This window comes from Dipodomys merriami, unplaced genomic scaffold, assembly GCF_024711535.1.
Source record: "Dipodomys merriami isolate MVZ:Mamm:240054 unplaced genomic scaffold, mDipMer1.0.p SCAF_8, whole genome shotgun sequence".
Classification (NCBI taxonomy): domain Eukaryota; kingdom Metazoa; phylum Chordata; class Mammalia; order Rodentia; family Heteromyidae; genus Dipodomys; species Dipodomys merriami.
In genome coordinates, this window is record NW_027206401.1 from 31,432,355 (window position 1) to 31,448,293 (window position 15,939).

Below are 15,939 nucleotides of genomic sequence, written 5' to 3' on the forward strand. Positions count from 1 at the left end.
CTTTACAACATTTGCATAAGCAGTATAGGACAAGAAAACCAATGAACCAGGTGATGTAGCTCTAAGACACTGATCTGTCAGAGGCAGACTTGTTTTCAGCTGTTTATATCCCAGAGGTGGGATAGAAACCTCAAAACAGCTGGTTGGTGCTGTCCTTGGTCCTGCCACTGACTTTCCACCCAATTTTGTCTTTGGTTGGGTCCCTCACTGCAACCTGGATCTTATGTTGCTTGGTACCTTATAGTTGCATGTTACCAATGACCCTCTTAGTGGCTGACTTCTTCACCTGTCAGCCTGGGTCTGACATGAGTGCATCACCTGACTCAGCTCTGAAGAATCTTGCCTAGCAGCCGTAGGTCAGATTCTTTGATCAAGTTGGTTATTTGGGTTAGAAAAAAAAGTCCCCGTAAATGTTTTCCTCATTTTCTTTTAAATTCATTTGCAGAATGTTGTTCCCTGCAGAGGTCATTTCTGAGAGCTGATTACTGCATGAAAAATATTTTCCTTTATTATTAGTTCAGGATTGCTTTTAGATTATCTCGGAGTGATTCCCCCATGCTTCTCATAATGCGTGGGGCAAATCTCATCTCCTTCCCTGGTGGTAGCAGATGTTTTGTAACATTACATTTCTGCCAGTTCACAGTGATAATTGAACCTGATTTAGTGTGCTTAGTGTCTAAGGCTCTCAAAGAGGCTTTTAATCCTCTTGTTCATTCGAGGTAGATTAATTCTATTTTTCTATGATACTCCCTTGATACCATATTTAGCTTTTAGTTTGTAGGTGCAGATATAAATTTGACATAAGGAAGTTTAGATGTACTTTATCATTAAATAATAACTTTTCTTAATTAAGCCAAAAAGCAAGAAGCAGCAATTGTTTTAAAATTATGATTGAATTTTGACCCAAACTGTGCCAAATATAGAGAATGATGACTTGATTTGCTGGATGGTATGTAATTGATGATAATTAATTTTTTTAAAAAGTACTTATAAAGAACTGCACTAATGAATCAAATAAACATTTAAAATATAAGTTCAATTACATCAAAACTCAATTTACATACAACCTTTTCTTTCTTCCTTTTTTTTTTTTTTGTTGATTTTGGGGTTGAACTCTGGGCTTAGGTGCAGTCCCTCAGCTCTTCAGCTCAAGGTGAGCGCTCTACCACTTGAGTCACAGTGCCACTTCTATTTTTCTGAGTAGTTTATTGGAGATAAGTCTCATGGCCTTCCTGCCCGGGCTGGCTTTGACCCACGACCCTCAGATCTCAGCCTCCTGAGTAGCTAGGATTACAGGCGTGAGCCACTGGCACCCAGCCATACTACCTTTTCTTTCTTTCCTTTTTTTTTTTTGTTTTTATTCTGAGACTGGGACCTGAATTTGGTACCCACTGTTTTCACTTATTGGCTAGTGCTCTACTAACTGAGTCACATCTTCAACTTTTACATGCTGATTTTTAATGGAATTTATCTCTTACAAATGTAAGTACATCTGCAAAAGTCTTATGTATGGTTGTGGCCTCCAATGCAGACAGCTGATATTGAGGTGAGCAGTGTTGTTTCCAGTTCAAGTAGAACCCAAGTGGAAAAATCTCTCATTCTAAGATAGTAATTGATGTGCTATATGGTGTTACTTATATAGCTTCAGCTGTTAGCTCCAGATTTTGATTGATGTGATGGTTAATTATCTTTATAATTATCTTTATAATTGCTGGTAATAGTCACTAACAAGTTGTAATATATAATTTCCAGAGAGGAAAAAAGAGTCTATATTTATTTAAAGATTCACTATAGAGCAATTGAAGCATTTGTTATTAAAATAATTTAAATCACAAATTATATAAAAATGACTTAGCATGTATGTAGTTTACCTACGCTATTTTGCTTGCTCTTTCTAAACAGAGCATGCAGGTTTTTGTATAACCCAGTGGATCTTTCAGACTAAAGGCACAGGTGTGTTTAGAATGCTCCAGAGTAGGGCTTGGCCTACAACTCAGTGATAGAATGTAAAACATGTTAAAACATGTTAAAACAAACAACAGAACCAAGTCAGGCTCTAATGGCACATGTTTCTCATTTTAGATGTTAGGAGGCTGAGATTTGAGGACTGACATTCAAATCCAGCCTAGGTGGACAAATCTGAGAGACTGTCATCTCCAAATAGCCAGCAAAAAGCCAGAAATGGGGACATGGCTCAAGTGGTAGTGTGTCTGCTCACATATACATTTCATACAGGTATGAAATAAAAGTGAATTGGGTAGAGAATTTGAACCTTACCTACTTGATACAATTATTCCGTTACCAAATTCCTGTGAAAGTTTTCGGGGACTCTGCTTAGAAGACATGACAGATAAACATGTATTGTCATGGAAAGGTATTATGATCTGTTACATTGAAAAGTAAATTTAAGATGAGAGGTGTAGCTCGATGGGAGAGCATTTGATGTTTAATATATGAGCCCAGGTTTCAATCCCCAGAACAGGAAAAACAGCAAATAAACAACAAATATTTGGAAACATTGTAATTTCAGGTTTATAAAAATATATGGTCAATTGTGTCAATATATGTTGTGATGTGTATTATGTGTATGTTTGCACAGAAAAATGTGCTTAGGTGCTCAAGAGAAAACTTTTCAAACTGGATTATAGGTTTTTAAATTCTTTCTCTTTTTGCTTATTATAGGCTTAATTTTAAAATAATGACCATTTATTACTTTACAATATATACTTTGGTAAGTATATATTAATTTCTAGATGTTGCGGTTTTGTATTCCACAGTATTTGACACAATGCAAACAACTTCTAACTTATTTACTTGGTACCACGATGGTTTGAACTCAGGACCTCATGCTTATCAAGCAAATATTCATCATTTGAGTAGTCATACCCCTAGTTTTAAATCCGTGTGTGTGTATGTGTGTGTGTGTGTGTGTGTGTGTGTGTGTGTGTGTGTGAGTGTGTGTGTGTGTGTGTGTGTGTGAGAGAGAGAGAGAGAGAGAGAAAAAAAGTTGGTCACATTTTTTAATAAGGTTTAGAGTTATGCTCAGGCTACCCTGGACTATAATCCTCCTATCTGTGCTTCCTTTAATCAGTGGGAATGATGGGCAAGTGCCACTGAGTCCAGCCTTTGTGCTTTCCTTGTTGCTGGGGTGAAAGCCATTGGTTGGAGTCTTGTGAAGTTTTTTGGCCTAAAGCTTCAGTCATCTGACTCCATCTCCCAAGTAGCTAGGATTACAGGCTTGAGCCACCATAGCCCTAACTTAACCCTTAAAAAGAAGTTTTGCATGAATAGCATTTTGTTTCTATTCTTTTTGGTGTCTATTGTTGTGTAAGTGAATCAGCCCCTAGCCTTAACTTTTAAGAGAATAATAATTGGCCATTTGTTCTCTCATAGTTTCTATGGGCCGGTTTTAGGAAGGCTCTGTTGGATGGTTCTGACTTAGGGTCTGTGGCTAGGTATTGGCAAGGTTTTTCACTCACTCTTTCTTGTCCTCTCCCTTTCCCTCCCCTCTCCCTCTTCCTCTTTCTCTTTGAAACAGGGTCTTGTATGTGCTTGGGCTTTCTTGGAATCCTCTATGAAGGTCAGACTGCTTTCAAAATTGCATTTCTCTTGCCTCAGTTACCAGTGTGCTGATTACAGGGGTAGGTACCATCATGCCTGAATGTAGTATTTTCCTTATTAGTTATCCTAATCCATCAGATATCCCAGGTTCTCTGTCAGTTTCCAAGGAAAACTAATCTACTAGCAAATGCATGTTTTAATTATGGTCCCTCTCTCCTTTGTGTGGGATGGTGTGTGTGTGTGTGTGTGTGTGTGTGTGTGTGAGTGTGTGTGTGTGTGTGTGTGTGTGAGCGTGTGCGTGTGTGCGTGTGTGCGTGTGCGCTCGTGGGCATGCACGCATGCTCCAGTTCTGGGGCTTGAACTCAGGGCCTAGGTGCAGTTTCTGAGCTCAAGGCTAGCTTTCTATCACTTAAGCCACACCTCTGAGATAAGAGTCTCCTGGACATTGTTGCCCTGAATAGCTTTGAACTTTGATCCTCAGAGCTCAGCCTTCTGAGTAGCTAGTCTTATACAAGTGAGCCATTGACATCCAGCAGTGATCCCTTCTTTGATAACATTTTGATGAATATTATTCATCCTTCCTGAGCATTGCTTGCACCCAGAAAAGACTGATTGATTTGGCCAATTATCTGAAAAGATGGCCATGAACAAGTCCCTCACCCTACTAACTCTGTGCATGCCATCCTCAATGGCTAGAACTTATTTTGGCTTCCTTTGGAATCTAGGTTGACTATGATTTGCTTTCACCAGTAGAATGCAATGAGTGATGCTTTATCATGCCTAGACTTGCTCTTACTTGAAAGGTACTGTGGAGATTATTTCTTCTGTCCTTGAAAGCCAGCCAACTTATAATGGCAAAATCTGCCATACTGTAGGAAAGCCTGCTAAGGGAAACATTTTGAGTAGAGCTTAGCAGTAGCGCTAAGGGTGTGGAGTACCTGAGGGGATTCAAGAGGGAAAGGAAGCAGGTAAATAGAGAGTGAAAAAGATCAGAAGTCCAGACTCTGGCTGCACCTGCTGGGCCAGGTTGAATGGCTGAGAATGAAGTAAAGAGATTTTGCATTGGTGGTTTCAATTGGCCTAGGGGGCTTGTTGACTTGCTCTGAGTCTGGCACTTAGCAAGGTTGTAGTTGCCAGTGTTGGCTGATATGGGGGCTAGCAGAGCCACATTAGTAATTGCCTCTGACAGTCTCAGACCTTGGATTCCTTTAACAAAACACTTCCGAAGTACTGGCTCTCGAAGTTGGCTCCTGAACACACACTGGCTTCCAAAAGTCTATTTTGATGGTTGCCTTGAACGTTGTTAGTGATTCAACTGAGTCCTTCCTCTATCCCCAATATGAATATGTTTCAGAGCAAACCTCTAGTGACTCAGAATGTAGCTTTATTTGGAAAGATGGTCATTATAGATATACTTACTGAAAATGAAGTCATCATGGAGTACACCAGATTCTAATCCAATATGACTGATGTCATTATAAAATGGGGAAAGTTGGACACAAACATGGTCATACAGAAAACAGAATATGAAGATGGAGGTGATGTGGGAGCCAGGAAATGGCAAAGATTACCAGAAAACACCCAAAGCTGTCTCCAGGAAGAAATGGGCTTCTAGACTTCACAACTGTGAGACAATACATGTTTTGTTTTGGTTTTTGTGCCAGTGCAGGAACTTGAACGCAGGCTGTTCTTGAGCTCTACCACTTGAGCCACAGCTGTACTTCTACTTTTTGGTGGTTAATTGAGATAAGAGTCACAGACTTTCCTGTCTGGGCTGGCTTCACACCAAGATCCTCAGATCTCAGCTTCTTGAGTAGCTAGGATTATAGGTATGAGCCACCTGTACCTTGCTAATATAATTTATCATATTCAGTGTCACCCTTCTGTTATTCCTAGCCATTGCCCCCAACCTTACCCATCTCCTCAACTTACCTGGTTCCATTTTCATAAATGTACATTGAATATTGTGATTATATTCTCTTTCTGTCTCCATTTGTCTGCCTGAGGAAGATCCCTTTGAAATCATACCAAATGGCTTGTTTCATCTACCATCTTTGAGCCTCTATTACCCATGAATATGTTGTCTTTTATCCCAAAGTTTGTAGGAAATTAACAGTTCCTTGATTTCCTCTAGAAACTTGTTTGTATTAGGATTGGCACTTTTTTATTCCAATATAATCATTTGCATGATTTTTAGGATCATAATAGAATCTTAAAAGTGGCACATCTCATTTAGAAATGTTTAGTACTTTTTATTTTGTTTGTTTGTTTTTTTTTTGGGTCCGGTCGTGGGGCCTGAACTCTGGGCCTGGGCGCTGTCCCTCAGCTCTTCAGCTCAAGGCTAGCGCTCTACCACTTGAGCCACAGCGCCACTTCCGGCTTTTTTCTTTTTGCTTATGTGGTGCTGAGGAATCGAACCCAGGGCCTCAGGCATGCAAGGCAATCGCTCTACCACTGAGCCATCTTCCCAGCCCCTGTTTAGTACTTTTTAATAATACTGATACTGGCTGCATTATGCAATAATAATGAAAATCACATTTGCAAAGTAGTAAATGGTAATGCAAGAAACAGAAAATGTACCAAAGGAGAGGGAAATATGTTTTATTCACAGCTTTCTGGGTGTCCATGTTCTTGGGTCACAACATAGGGAAGAGATTAAATATAGTGTAACTAGGTGTCATAGTACCCCTAGGATGAATGATTTTGATCAACCTATACAATTCTAGTCAAAGAAGGAGATTTTTTTTTTCAGTCATCCAAATCTAAGAGGATGGAGGTGTTGTAATATTTAAAATAGTTTTTCTTTTAGACTGTATTTGAATTATGTATATTAAAACTGGATCTCTATACCTTAGAGGTATACCTTAGAGTATACAACTCCAGGGCCTATCTCAAAAACAAGCTATGTCTATGGTGGTTCATACCTATATCTCAAATACTAGGCAAGTGGAGATAGGAGGATTGTAGTCTGAGGTTGATTCAGGCAAAAGTACAAAACTAAAGCAAGGGCAGGAGATATGGCCCAGATGAAAGAGAAGAGTGTCTGACTGTAAACCTCAGTACTATAAACAAAACAGATTTCTAAAGCAAGCCAAACATATTTACTATAATTTAACTTAATAATTTTGTTCTCTTCTGTTTATAATTTGATTGATAATTTACCTAAAGTCTATTTGGAAACAATAGAGTATGACTCCTCCATCTTACCAGTGCAGTTTTAAATAAATTTTAAGCTAACTAAATTTACCTTTGTGTTTTCCTTCATCTCTCCTACCCTCTTGCTATCTTTTTTTTTTTTTTTACTTTTTCTTTTTGTTGCTGGGGATTAAACTCCAGGCCTCACACTTGCTAAGTAAATGTCTACCTCAACTCTACCCTGCCCCTTTAGTATTTTGCCTCAGGACCCTCACATGCAAGCCCACAGAAAACTGGTGGATGTTGATCTGTAAGGAATCTAAGAAATCCCTGGCTGCATGACTTAACTCAACAAATGCTGGTGTATGTGAATCAGAACATTTTGTGGAAATTTTTAGTATTTCTTTTGGCAGTTTAATTACCCTCAATTCAGGAGCACTCTGCTTAAAACCACTAAGATTAAACAAAGCCAGGTAAGTTCCTGGGCAGTAGGGATCTACTCACAGAAAAATAGATGGACGAATAGATAGTAGATAGGTAGATATCCCCAGGGAACATGCCCTTGCTGTTATTTTCATAGAGAATGTTATGAAAATAGAAGAGAAAGGAAAAGGACTAGATTGGACTTGATTCTCAACAGGCTTGGACTGTTTATTGGAGAGCAGGAAGGGGCACAGACCTTCCTGCATGTATGGAGGCTGTGCAGGGGAGGTGGGGTTGGAGTAGGGCTTTTATGGGGTCTGAGCAAGGAGGCAGAGGTTAACAAAAGCCATTAGGTCTAGGGCTGTGGAGGCCCACAATGGAATGTTTACAGCCAGGCTTAGATAGATTGCCCTGCCTGTGTCAAGCAGTCTGTGTATATCTGGTGGCTTGCCTGATGTCTGTATGCACCTGAGATAATAGGGGGGGGGGTCAATCCTTCAGAGAATGGTTTTTCCTTTCACCTTTTCTCTTCTCTTTGATTTTTGGTAACCATCGGCCCACAAGCCGGTTCACAGACATCTAGCTTTTTCTAAAATTTCTCAGTGGGTTGGGAATGCAATCTTCACTCTTCTCAGACCAGAAGGTACCATTTAATGCAAGAAGGTGAAACTCGCATCTTCCACACTGTCTCAGGGGATTATATAAAGCCTATTCTCTTGAATCAATTACATGCAAATTCTGTGTACTTGCTTCATCCTACTGAGGTCACACAAGTGACCTTGAGCCTCACATTTCAGCCTCATAGGAGAATGTTACCAGATATGCACCAAGAAAAGAGGCTGAGCTGGATTAGTCTTGGTGGCTACCCATTCTCTAAACCAGCAAAGACATTGTCATTTCCATGAGGCAAGATATTAGTGACTTTGGCAGCTTCTCGAAGGGCAAAAGTCTTGAGGTCACTTCACAGGGATGTAACCTTTGAAATAAGGAGACTGATTTCATTGTTTTCTGGGATTGAAAGTTTTGTGATTATAATTCCTTATGCAAAGCCATCAAAAAGGTGCTGACTCTCAGAGCTTGATTGGTTGCAAAACATTAATTTCCCATTCCTATCTTCTTCCTTGCGGTAGCCCTCATTCTGTCATGGCTTAGCTGGGTTCGTTGGAGTAGCACCCAGGTTGTAGGGAAAGGCTGATACATGTGTTCTGGCCTCTCGGGTAGAAAGCAAGATGTCCCCCAGGGCAGAAAGCAAGATGTCTGCTATGATTTCTACCTGGTATCTCATCATTTCTGAATTATTAACATGTGGTTTGAAAATGAGGTTTGAAATCCACAACTTAGACATATCATTCATGTTCATTCTATGAGAAGAGGACTTCCAAATCTAAAATTCTAAAACCTCTGCTGCCTTGGGATATAGCTATGAGGTTTATGATATGGAAAAGGTATATTTAAGCGATTTATTGAACCTGTGAATCTCATTTCATTGCTTTGTTACAGATTGATGTTCTCAAGGCAGATCTGGAAAGTGCAGAATGGAAAGTTTTGGAGAATCTTATTTTGGAAGATGTCCTTGATCAGATTGGACAGCTCATCTTTGAGATCCACCTCCACTGGCCTGGCTTTGAGGTCAGCGGCAATGACAGCAGTGTGGTGCGGTTCTGGTACAGCCTCTTCAAAGAGTTAGAGTGGAAGGATTTCAGGCTTTTTCACAGTTATAAAGATTTGTCTAAACCACAGCTCTTCTTGAAGAAAGACATTTTCAATGCTAGTAGCTGTTACACTCTAAGCTGGGTGAACACGAGATGGAAATAGAAGCATGTTTGCAGAGGGATCTCTCCATTCTCCTGGTCACAAGTTCACTCCTCCCTCTAGCTAGCTGTCTAATCCTTGCTCAAGCAGGGATTGTGGTGGTGTCTTTACAGTGCATATAGCCTGGTGCTTAATGTGTGAGAGGTGTTTAGTTAATACTGGTGGAAGGGACAAACATGGTTACCCTCATTTATCCAGACTTGGGTTCTGTTGCCTTCAATAGAATGTGGGGGATGTATATAATTTTTCCTTATAAACCCATTATGTCTCTATAGTCTGTGAATTCATCAATGCTGAAAGTATATAAATAACCCACTTTTACTAGTTTGATGAGATTCTTAAGTTCACTGTTCACTGTTCAAAATTGGGGCTTTCATTTGACTTTAGCTCCTTTCCAGATTTTGCTGGTTCATCTTAGAAATATGCTTTTCAACCTTGTGAATTTCAGTCATTCCTTCTCAGTCCTTGCTGAGACCACACTGTGGCTTCATAAAAACTATTGCTTCTGGTTTCTGGAAACTCAGATACCATATTCTGCCCTGGACTTAAAAGGGACTATGAAGAGCTTCAAGATTCTTTCTGTACCCAGCTTTAAATCCCTTTCATTTCCAGTGAAACTAAGCACAAAGCAGGATCTGAGAGTCATCACTTTCGCATTCCCTCTGCTTCAGCCTCAGCAGAACATGTAGGTTGTCAAGAATCAAATTATTCCTATCAGTTCTGTTCACAGAAATTCAAATTCTCTATTTTGAATAAACAAATCAAAACCTGATTTTCGCCACAGTTCATCCCTGCTCCCAGATTTTTCTTTGTAGAAACACTTGCCTAAACATTTTTCTCAGATGATCTTGGTTGCCTTTTTGTTTTTGTATAGCTTAACAATGATCACTTCTCATGTGAGAAATGAACACACACTAGGATACATAGGGTAATTTCACTAACTTGAGTCCAACATTTCTGATAGGGGTTTTAAAAATGTTTGATTTAAGAACTCACTGCATAATGAAAGCTGTTGAACTGAAAACAAGTTGGATAGCTGGGTACTGGTAGCTCATGCCTGTAATCCTAGCTACTAGGAGGCTGAGAGCTGAGTGAGGATCATGTTTCAAAGCCAGCTAGGGCAGGAAAGTCCATGAGCCTCTTATCTCCCAATTATCATAGTATACACATGTGTGTGTGCACACACACAGACACATAGACACAAAGTTAGAAGTGGAGCTATGGTTCAAGTAGTAGAGTATCAATCTTGAGTGAAAAAAAGCTAAGGGTCAACACCCACGCCCTGAGTCCAAGCCCCTGTAACAGCACAACAACAACAACAACAACAACAACAGCATCAGCAGCAGCAGCAGCAACAATAACAAAACCCAAAAAGCAAGAAAAAGAAAAGGAAGAAAAATGGTAGCTCAGTAAAGTATCTCAGTTAAGCATTTTAAACACTATGAGTTTGCATGGAAAAGTTAACTTCAGTCTAGTTTTGTTTATATTATATTGCAGATATTTTTCATAAAATTTTATACACTGAAATATATACATAGTAAATATTTTATGCTAAACTATAAGATGTATCGACTTTTAAATGTCCAGTCTGATGAACTTTTATATACAGGTATACAGAGAATTAAAGATTTGATTAGTGAAAGTTATTTTGTATAAGGCAAGTTAACCATTTATGTTAGACTGGTGGTGCAGAACATTGACTTCATCACACACACTATATATATCTTAAACAAGAATGGATGTGCTGTTAGAAATTTAAACACACCCACTTGTATCCACCTACTATGCAGCCTATTCAATGGTTATTCCTACTTAATGTTTGAAAGTTCTGATGGTTGCTATGGTTTCCTGTCTCTAGAAATATGCTCATCACAATCAATAAAGTTAAGATTTCTTAAACTTAGCACTATTACCATTTGGGGTTGGGTAATTCTTTGACAGGGGCGTGAGAGATGTTCTGGGCATGTAGGGAAGCTTAGGAACAGTCTTGGCTTCTGACCCCTAGATAGCCCTCTAAGTTGTGACAGATATGTCTGTAGACAGTGCCAAGTGTCTCCTAAGGGATGAAGTCCTGTGAGAAGTACTGGTATAAATTGGCATAAAAGGGGACAGATTATGACCAACCTACTGCACTGGTGCTTGCTTGCAGAGAACAGGAAACAATACAAGATCTTGTGAGAAGACAAAACATCCATCACCAAGAACTCACCACAAAAACAATACAAAATACAGCAAGCAAACAAAGTCAAGAATTACTAGTACTTTGAACTCACCATGTGCCAGCCACTTTGCATGGATTATTCCTAATGCTGTCAGCAATTTAACAAGAAAGTGTCATATTCCTGATGTTTAAGTAAAGAAACGCTGAGAGATTACACAGTTTCTCGATTACTAGGAACAGGAATTTATACTTCAGTCAGATGCCCAAAAGGCCATGCATGGTCCCCACCCCAGCTCAGCCTCCATTGGTAGCCATCACCAAATTAAGACCTCTTATCAGAAAGACACTCTTTTTTATCTCCCTATGAATATAAGGCAAAAGTTACAAATACATTTAACTAAGATTGTAAGTCTGTTAGAATAGGGGTAATTCTGTGGTACATGGGTTTGCTTCACTCAAACCATCTATTTAATTAAAAGTAGCTTATTGAAGAAACATAAGGACCCCAGGGTTGCCAGAAAAGGTCTTGGAGGGCCTGGGAGGGATACTTGCTCTGGCAAGTATCAAGTCCCAGCACTTGGCATTTTTTACTTGGGCTTTAGAAAGGCCACAATCACTTTGCATTTTTAAATGACTGTTCTTTGCTTAAAATATGTCTTTAGCCTGAAGATAAATTAGTTAGATGTGAATATCTTTGACATAAATCTGCTTAATTAGCCATGACAAGGGTAGTGTTTCATAAAAATACAAATTTAATAATGCTCTTATCAAATGATTAAAAAGACTTGCGCTTCTTCAGGTGAATGGACACATGAGGATGTGATTCGGAAGCTGCCTTTCAGAACGAACTATGTCACACACTGAGGTGAAAGTCAAAGATAAAATAATTCTCCCTTGCCTCTTTTTCTAGCGTGGTTATGTTTGATGTCATTATATTAGGTTGTCATGTAAATATTTATAGTTATTTGACACTTTCACATGAAGAGAGCCAGGGAAAAGTGAACTTTTTATCAGAACTGACTGCAAGTCTAGTAATATTTACAATAGGGTAGAAAACCAGTAAATCCATGAATTTACAGGGCTCAGTTCAATATGTTACTGGACTATCTGTCAGCATTTCTGCCTAGTTAGCTTTTAGTAAATAGTCCAAAATTTGAATTTCTTAGTATTAAATGTTTGGGTTTTGCCAAGTGTGGATTAAGTCAGGAAGCCAAGCTCAGCATAAAAGGAAGGCCTCACTTAAACAGATGATCTGTACTTGACAATATGATACCTCCAAGCTGAATTAATCATTATTCTTTGTGCTGGCTATACATTTGTTGGCTCTTTTCTTTTTAACAACAACAAAAAAAATGGATTGAACCCAAGGGCTGGTGTGTATTAGATAAAACTTCTACTACTGACCTACATCTCTAACGCTTTTATGTTTATTTTGTAAGTAAAATTTTTTTTTGTACTATCTGATTGCTGGAACTTTGTAAAGTCAGTAATACACTTATTTTCAAATAGCTTTTTATCTACACTGAAAGAGGTATTTGAATCTTATATGAAATCATAACCCAAACTGCCTAAATTTGGAGATTGTTAAACTTTAAAAATAATATTACACTTAAGATCTTTAGAAAATCAAGTGGGCTTGATTTTCTTGGTGCTTCTCAATGTATTAAAATGTTTTCTAAAGCCGATGACTTCATCTACTTTTCACACAAAATAACTTTATTTTTGTAATTTGTATAATAAAATTGGAATGAAGTATTTTTCTGGCCAAGTTTGAATTTTAGTTTGGATTATTTCAGTAGAGAAGCCGAGTATGCCCAGTACTGACCCCCATTGCTAAGTATCAGCTACAGATACATATTGTGTATCAGCTGTTGTTCAGAATAGTGGTTATAATAGCAATATGTTGTAGACTTAAAGACTGCCAAAAGAGTAGATTTTAAATGTTCTCACAAAAGTATGTCGAATGGATGCAAATTAGCTTGATCTAATCATTCCAGTGTTTACATTTACAAAAATGTCTTGTATAATTCACAATGAACACTTCAACAACACTTTATATAAAAAATGCTTTATTTAAAAATAGGATCTTTTCAAAAACAGAGAAAACTTTTATATACAGCTACTTAGCTTAGAAAGTCAAAAACACAAAAAAATAAATCCAGATTTAGAAATTATGATTTGTAACATATACAATATTGGTGCTGAACAACAGTTTAAATCCCATCACATTTCAATAGTCCACATTTATTAAAACCAGTGCTTGGGACTAAAGAAATGTTTTATCTGAATTCCTTCCTCTTACATTCCACCCTTCCCAAAAGATACAGAAATGGCAGCAGCTAGGCAGTATGATTGTGTGCCTATGATTCAATATGCCTATGCACTTTTATGCTCTTTTCCTATTTTCTTCTTTGAAATTCATTCATATGTGACAAAAAGCCTAGTCCTATTTGCCAGGCGTTCTTAAATTTAAAAACAGAAGCTCTCTAAGGGCAAGAAACCTGTGCTGCAAGGATAGTAGCACACGCCTCAGAGGTGATGTTCTTAAATTATCAACACTCAACATGATTTTGCTCTCTAAGACAGCACTTGGAACAGCTATCAGCCAATTTTTATCATACGGTCGTTCTGAAATATTTCAAGCCATTTAAACAACTAACATAGATTTGTAAAGCAGGAGAAATATCTTGTCAGACTAAAGTGCTATTAGTGACTATACTCAAGAGGCTGTTGAGATTTCATAATCTAAAACTTTTTAACTATACTGTCATTATTATTACTATTTTTTTTAAGCACAGTCACTGCTTCTCAGACTGGGGAACTCTAGATATCTTCCTGTAGTGTCATTTTTCTCCCCCTAAATACTTGGAAAGAGGTTTCATTTTTTTATAATCCTAAAAAGTTCTGTTTTTTTGGATCCACAAGCAAAATGAGAATGCTAAAATGTCTTTCTACTCTGCCTCCTATGAGGAGATTTTAGGAGTAACATTTGTGTATGACACACCAGCCGTGATTTCTGAGGGTGTGGCCACATCCACACTGACAGTGAACATCAATCCAGAACAGTGGCTCATTCTCTCGAATTCCAGCTTCAGAAATAATGTAATTCTTTGCTTCCTGTGCACACTGATGAGGAAGTATCTGATTTTTAATTTTACATTGTTTAATAATTTCAGGGATGTTGCAATCAAAGACTGATTTACAACTAAAAATATAGAATGTATGTAAAAAAAACCCGTGAAATTCATGAAGCCAAAGATTAGAACTTGTTCCACTGAAAGTACTGGGAACAGTAATTGGGAGAGATTTTATTCTTTGAGTATATATTAAATTACACTATCCCTGTTCTTTATCACCCTTTTAGTGGAACTGGTAAATATCTGTTATCTTTCTTAGTCATTCAATACATTATTTTCTCTGGATCCCAAACCCAAGAAGGGGTTCTTTCTTGACACCAAAGAGATCCTTTCAGTAATGTCATATGGGGATAAATACAAACTGCCCAGCAACAAGAATGGCTTGTCAAATAGAAAGTCAATGGTCATTCTTTGTTTAAATAACACCTATAAAGAACAAAATGAAGTTACCAATGAAATTATATGAGGCAAATTTACAAACTTTTTTTGAACAATGGTTCAATTTCATAAGGCATACAAGGAAAACATTATCTATAAATCAAGTTGTCAACTAACATTTAATAATTAAATATAGTTAAATATGACTTTGGATCAAAAAACGATCCTAGGTAGTTGAAGGTCTATTCCCATTAATCCCACAGTTTGATGAGACCATCCCACCCGCATGTGATGACCTTGGAAGTTTCATGTGGATGCCACACTGCACCTATGCACACCTTATCATGAGCTTTAAACCGACTGTACAGTTTTGTGGTTTTCCAGTCCCAGATATTTAATTTTCCATTTCCGTCTCCTGAAATCACATAGCTGCAACAGAAGAAAAATAAATTCACATTATTCAAACATTTTAAAGGGCTAAAGGGGGTCAATAACCAAAATGTGTCTTTTTACTTTCATTAAAACCAATTAATGAAAATATACAACACTCAGAATCATAAGATAGGCTATAATTTGAATTTCTACCCAAACTACCACCCCATTGAGCTAGCAATCTAAGAGTAGGAAATTATTATTATTATTATTATTGTTTTGGCAGTACTTGTTCTGCTACTTGAGCTCCATTCTTTTGTTTTTAGTTAGAAAATAAGGTTTTGTACTATTGGCTCAGCTGTCTTTGAACTGTGTTCCTCCTACCTATGCCCTTGGAGTAACTAAGATTACAGGCATGAATTACTATATGTGGTCCTAGAAAATTTTATTAATTTTTCTGGAACCAGGCTTGAACTCAGGACCTGTGCTTTCTCTTCCTCAGCATTTTTGCTGATAGCTGGTGTTCTATCAATTGAGAAACAGCTCTACTTCCAGCTTTTTGGTGGTTAATTGGAGATAATCTGGAGAATTTGTCTGCCTGGGCTGACCACAAACAGAGATTCTCAGATCTCAGCCTTCTGAGTAACCCAGATTATAGGAGTGAGTTAGAGAATTATTTGTAATTAGACAAACTAGGAGTTGTAGAGGGCCATAATGAATCACAATCAGTGTGTAAACAGTCTGAAATAACATACAACCAGTTTCAAAAACATCCAGTGAACACATCAGATATACAGTACTACATGGACTTTATTACCTTCTTAATTATATTTTTAATTCATTGTACTATGAATATACCCCAAACTGAATCAAAGGTAAGCATAAGTACTAATCATCATACTAAACACACAGGGATTTCTAAATTTCTTCTACCTATTTATTTTGGCTAGGAATGGGGAA

At 37.9% G+C, this 15,939-nt stretch overlaps 2 protein-coding genes across 3 annotated transcripts in view; one reads left to right on the top strand and one right to left on the bottom strand.

The window, feature by feature from the left end:
• The window catches only part of Mettl24 (methyltransferase like 24), a 100,251-nt gene extending 87,430 nt beyond the window's left edge, over positions 1-12,821 (top strand). The window contains exon 5 of the mRNA XM_070010643.1: positions 8,620-12,821. Coding sequence (XP_069866744.1) covers positions 8,620-8,934 — 315 coding nt within the window. The 3' untranslated portion in view covers positions 8,935-12,821. The remainder of the gene's footprint in view (positions 1-8,619) is intronic.
• Positions 12,822-13,150: 329 nt separating this feature from the next.
• The window catches only part of Cdc40 (cell division cycle 40), a 47,466-nt gene continuing 44,677 nt past the window's right edge, over positions 13,151-15,939 (bottom strand). For both annotated transcript variants that reach the window (XM_070010636.1, XM_070010637.1), the window contains one exon: positions 13,151-15,036. In XM_070010636.1, coding sequence (XP_069866737.1) covers positions 14,859-15,036 — 178 coding nt within the window. In that variant the 3' untranslated portion in view covers positions 13,151-14,858. The remainder of the gene's footprint in view (positions 15,037-15,939) is intronic.